The sequence below is a fragment of the Gekko japonicus genome, unplaced genomic scaffold (genome assembly GCF_001447785.1).
Source record: "Gekko japonicus isolate JY-2015 unplaced genomic scaffold, Gekko_japonicus_V1.1 scaffold1884, whole genome shotgun sequence".
NCBI classification, from domain to species: Eukaryota; Metazoa; Chordata; class Lepidosauria; order Squamata; family Gekkonidae; genus Gekko; species Gekko japonicus.
In genome coordinates, this window is record NW_015176030.1 from 44,044 (window position 1) to 48,127 (window position 4,084).

The following is a 4,084-nucleotide window of genomic DNA, read 5'->3' on the forward strand; positions in this document are numbered from 1 at the left end:
CATTAGACTGCAAGCCTATGCAAGTTTACTTGGGAATAAATCAAGTTGAACTCAGACTTATTTTCAAGGCAACATGTATAGAACTTGGCTGCATGCCTGTCAGTTTTAGCTAAACAATTAACACCTTATTTATTTTAGAGATTTACCTCCCAGTTTTCTCTTCAATGCGGACCCAAAGCAGCCCACGGCATCATCCTTGGCTCCTCCATTTTATTCTGACAAACACCACCCTGTGAAATAGGCCAGGCTGAGGGAGAGTGACTGGCCCCAGAACACCCAACATATTCCCATAGCAGAGTGGGGATTCAAACTTGGGTCTTATGCCATGCTGGGCATAGCTACTAGGAAGTCCAACCCCATTTCTTTTGAAAAAACTTATTTGTGTAAGTGGTTTAAGATCAAGGTGTACGAACATGCAGCAAAATGTGGGGATAGAGTTCTGGAGGTATAGAATGGATTGTACCTCTTCAGACTGCAGTTGAGGGCATCATGTTTGTGTGCCTCCCCTACGTCAAAGCAAACAACTACCATAGCTGAGGGAAATGTTCTAGTCCAGCCCCTCCTTCCATACTAGTTTTATAGCTGCAGACTTTTTTTTGCATGATGAAGCATTAAAAAAATGTGATCTCCCACTACAGTCCCCAAAGTCCATTCTATCTGCTCGTGTAGTGTAGTGGTTAGGAGCACAGACTCTAATCTAGAACCGGATTTGATTCCCTACTCCTGCACATGCAGCTGCTGGTATGACCCTGAATCAGTTACAAGTTATTTCGGAGCTGTTCTCTCACAAGCAGTTTCTGTCAGAGTTCTCTCAGCCCCACCTACCACAGGGTGTCTTCTTGTGGGGAGGGGAAGGGAAAGGAGATTGTAAGCTGTTCTGAGACTCCTTCGGGTACTGAAGGGCGAGGTATAAATCCAATCTCTTCTTCTCCTTCATTCTGCTGCTCAATGGATCCATTGTAAAGTAAGAGTCCTTTAAGGCAAACTGGTATTGTGGCAGGAGCTTACTTCATCAGCTGATGTTCAGATGATCCCCTTTATTCACCTTACACTGGGATTAATTCAGTCAAAATGCATACATTCAACATAGCCTATGGTAACTGAATGATTTTTAACCCATCACATGCCAATCTCAGATGCACCAACCTGTAGCAAACAGTCGTTGCATGTTGGAACCATGAGCTGAATACAGCAGCACCAACTTCTGCCATGCCAGTGGATATACTCTGTGTTTGCAGTGGCACACTAAAAGCTGGTTCAGGGTAAGATCAGTGTGTGGTAATACCATGCACAGCACCTACTTGTCATAAACTGTCAGGGCAGGAAATCAATACAGATTTACTGAACACAGTCACACACTTGTCCAGTTAGACAGCTGTGTGATTCTGCCTACAGAAAAACAGCGTGAGTACAGGAGAGGACCAAGATGTTGCATTTGGCATGTAGTTAGAATTTATTAACTCTTTCGATCTAAATCTGGGATTAGGGAAAGGGGCTTCGAGATCATAGAATACAATTTGCATGCGGGCACAAGCCCCTTTTAGCCATAAAAGTAAGAGTGTATATATCCACTAATCTTCTATATGGCAAAACGCCAGGAATGGGTGCTGGATTAAGTGTGCACAGAATAAGGGGAAATTCCAGGACTGGGCAAATATTGTAGATCCTTAAAAGATCCCTAACATAAGAGAAGTGTATATTCCCAGACAACCGAATAAAAAGAATACCAAATTCCCAGAATAATTCATCCAGCCTAATGAAGGATGCTGGGGCACTTGAAAGCTTGCTTACTATTCGTGATATTTTGTTAGTCCTAATCAAGAGTTGTTTGAGGAACAAGATTACACAAAGTAGCTTCTGAAACTGCCAATCCTAGGTTTCTAAGCTGCATGAAAATGTTTTTTTAATGCGTTTTTTTTAAATGAATTTCTAAGCTGCATGAAAATGTTTTTTTATGTGTTTTTTTCAATGGATCAACCTGTTCTGAATCTCCTGTCCTAGACCCAGTTTACTCTGCCTATCTGCCTGATCCATACATACAGGTAGATTGGAAGTAGCTACAAATGAGTAGGGTTCAGTTCTGTGCAACTGAATCCAGTTCCACTGAACCAATCTAATTCTGCATAAGACCCGGCTGCAAATATCTTTGTATTTGATGACTGTATGAACTGATGACTTAGTGAACATGGAAACGGACAATATTTCAAAATATTTTGTATTGAGTTGCCAGAGACAAAATATTTTATCAGTGGTGTTATCAGGGCCCAAGCATTTGAGGGAACAGACACATTTTGCTGGGGCCTGGTTTAATATAACTGCTGCGGTGGCTCAAGTGGTTAAGACGCTGAACTGCAGGCTGTGGAAGGTCGATAGTTCAGCAGTTCGAGACCTGAGTGTGCCACATGACGGAGTGAACTCCCATCTCTAGTTCCAGCTCCTGCCAACCTAGCAGTTCGAAAGCAAGAAATTGCAAGTAGATAAATAGGTACCACTTCAGTGGGAAGGTAACAGCGTTCCGTGCGCCTTGGTGTTTAGTCATGCCAGCCACATGACCACGGAAATGTCTTCGGACAGCGGTGGGTCTTCGGCTTTGAAACGGAGATGAGCACCGCAACCCTAGAGTCGGATTCGACTGACTTTCGAGCAAGGGAACTTTTACCTTACAGGCTACATAAATCAGTTCTGGACGAACGACAGCGTTAGATGGCAGAATCTATGGGCCAAACTACCCCATCCTGTCGCCACTGGTGCCATTTTAGAAGCATTTGTAGTTCCTTAAGAATTGCCACGCTGACGAGGCCCCAATCCGGAGCTCTTGTCCCCCTCCCCCGCCTTTCAAGTGCCAAAACTTTCTGCACCTGAAAAGGCAGCCAGGGGGGCTGGAGGGAGAAGAGCTTCTATGGCTGCTGCATTGTGCACCAGATCAGGGCCTCAGGTCTAATTTTAAAGAACAACAAAAGCTTATTGACTTCATTTATAGTCTGCCTCTCTTCCCAGTGGGATCCATTCACAACAACCCTGTGAGGTACGTTAGGCTGAGAGTTTGTGACTGGCCCAAGGTCACCCAGTGAGCTTCTGTGGAAGAGTGGGGATTTGAGGGTCTCCCAAATTCTAGTCCTATGCTCTAACCATTACACCACACTGTGTTTTTTCTAAAATGCGCTGAGGGCCACAGGCTATATATACAACCTCTCTTCTTACAGCTTAGAGCTGTAGCAAGTTAACTTTTCGAATTGTTCACAATAAGTCAGATGTACCTACATGAACATGTCACGTAAGATATGCTTCTATTTTTGCAAGTAAAATTTCTTTCTTTCGTTAACCATTGGAGTCAGGTCATCTTTGTAATTTGTTCCAACAGCATCCCCCCCCCCCCCAAATGGGAAACGTGGAGGATCGGGGATATTGCGTCACGCGTCTGTGCTTACATAGCGATCGACTTTTTTTACATTTACCCAACAGCTCTACGAGATTTCAAGCCGGGACGGTGACTTCCACCAGGAAGGGAACTGCCCTCCCGCTCCCGATTAGTTTGATCCTGACAGAGCCGGCCTCGGCTGTGAGAACGGAGCAAGAAGCGACGCATGTTTCAGACGCGAAGGCCACCATCATAGTACCTGCCTGGCCAGGGGAGGCGCTGAGGGAGCCCCAGGCGCAGCACGCAGCGCGCCTCTCAGCCCGTCGGGTTACCTATCGCCCCCGCCTCCTCCCCCTCCCTCTTCGTGCTTCCCTCCCTCAACCTGGGCCCGCCCAGCGGCCCAACCCCCTTCACGCTACGCAGCTTGCGTAACCCGCGTCGTTTGCGGCCGCCTGGGGAATTCTGTGTCTCTCCTCAGAGCCCGGTATGCGGCTGACTGAGCGGCTGCAAGTGTGGGATGTGATGTGACCCGCCAGAGAAAATGGCGGCGGCGGCAGAAGGATCGGCGGCGGCCGCCGCGAATCGCATCTCCTCTTCGGCGGGATTATCTTCGGGGAACGAAGCCGCCGCTGCCGCCGCCTTTTCCCTGGCGTCCGCCGCAGATGCCCGGAGCCCGAAGCTCGTGAGGAACGGCGGGACCGGGAGCAGACGGAGCGGCGGCGGCGG

The 4,084-nt window shown here is 47.4% G+C and overlaps 1 protein-coding gene across 1 annotated transcript in view; it reads left to right on the forward strand.

Moving 5' to 3' along the window:
- Window positions 1–3,899: 3,899 nt before the first annotated feature.
- MAP3K1 (mitogen-activated protein kinase kinase kinase 1, E3 ubiquitin protein ligase) overlaps window positions 3,900–4,084 on the forward strand; it is a 67,911-nt gene continuing 67,726 nt past the window's right edge. The window contains exon 1 of the mRNA XM_015426616.1: window positions 3,900–4,040. Coding sequence (XP_015282102.1) covers window positions 3,900–4,040 — 141 coding nt within the window. The remainder of the gene's footprint in view (window positions 4,041–4,084) is intronic.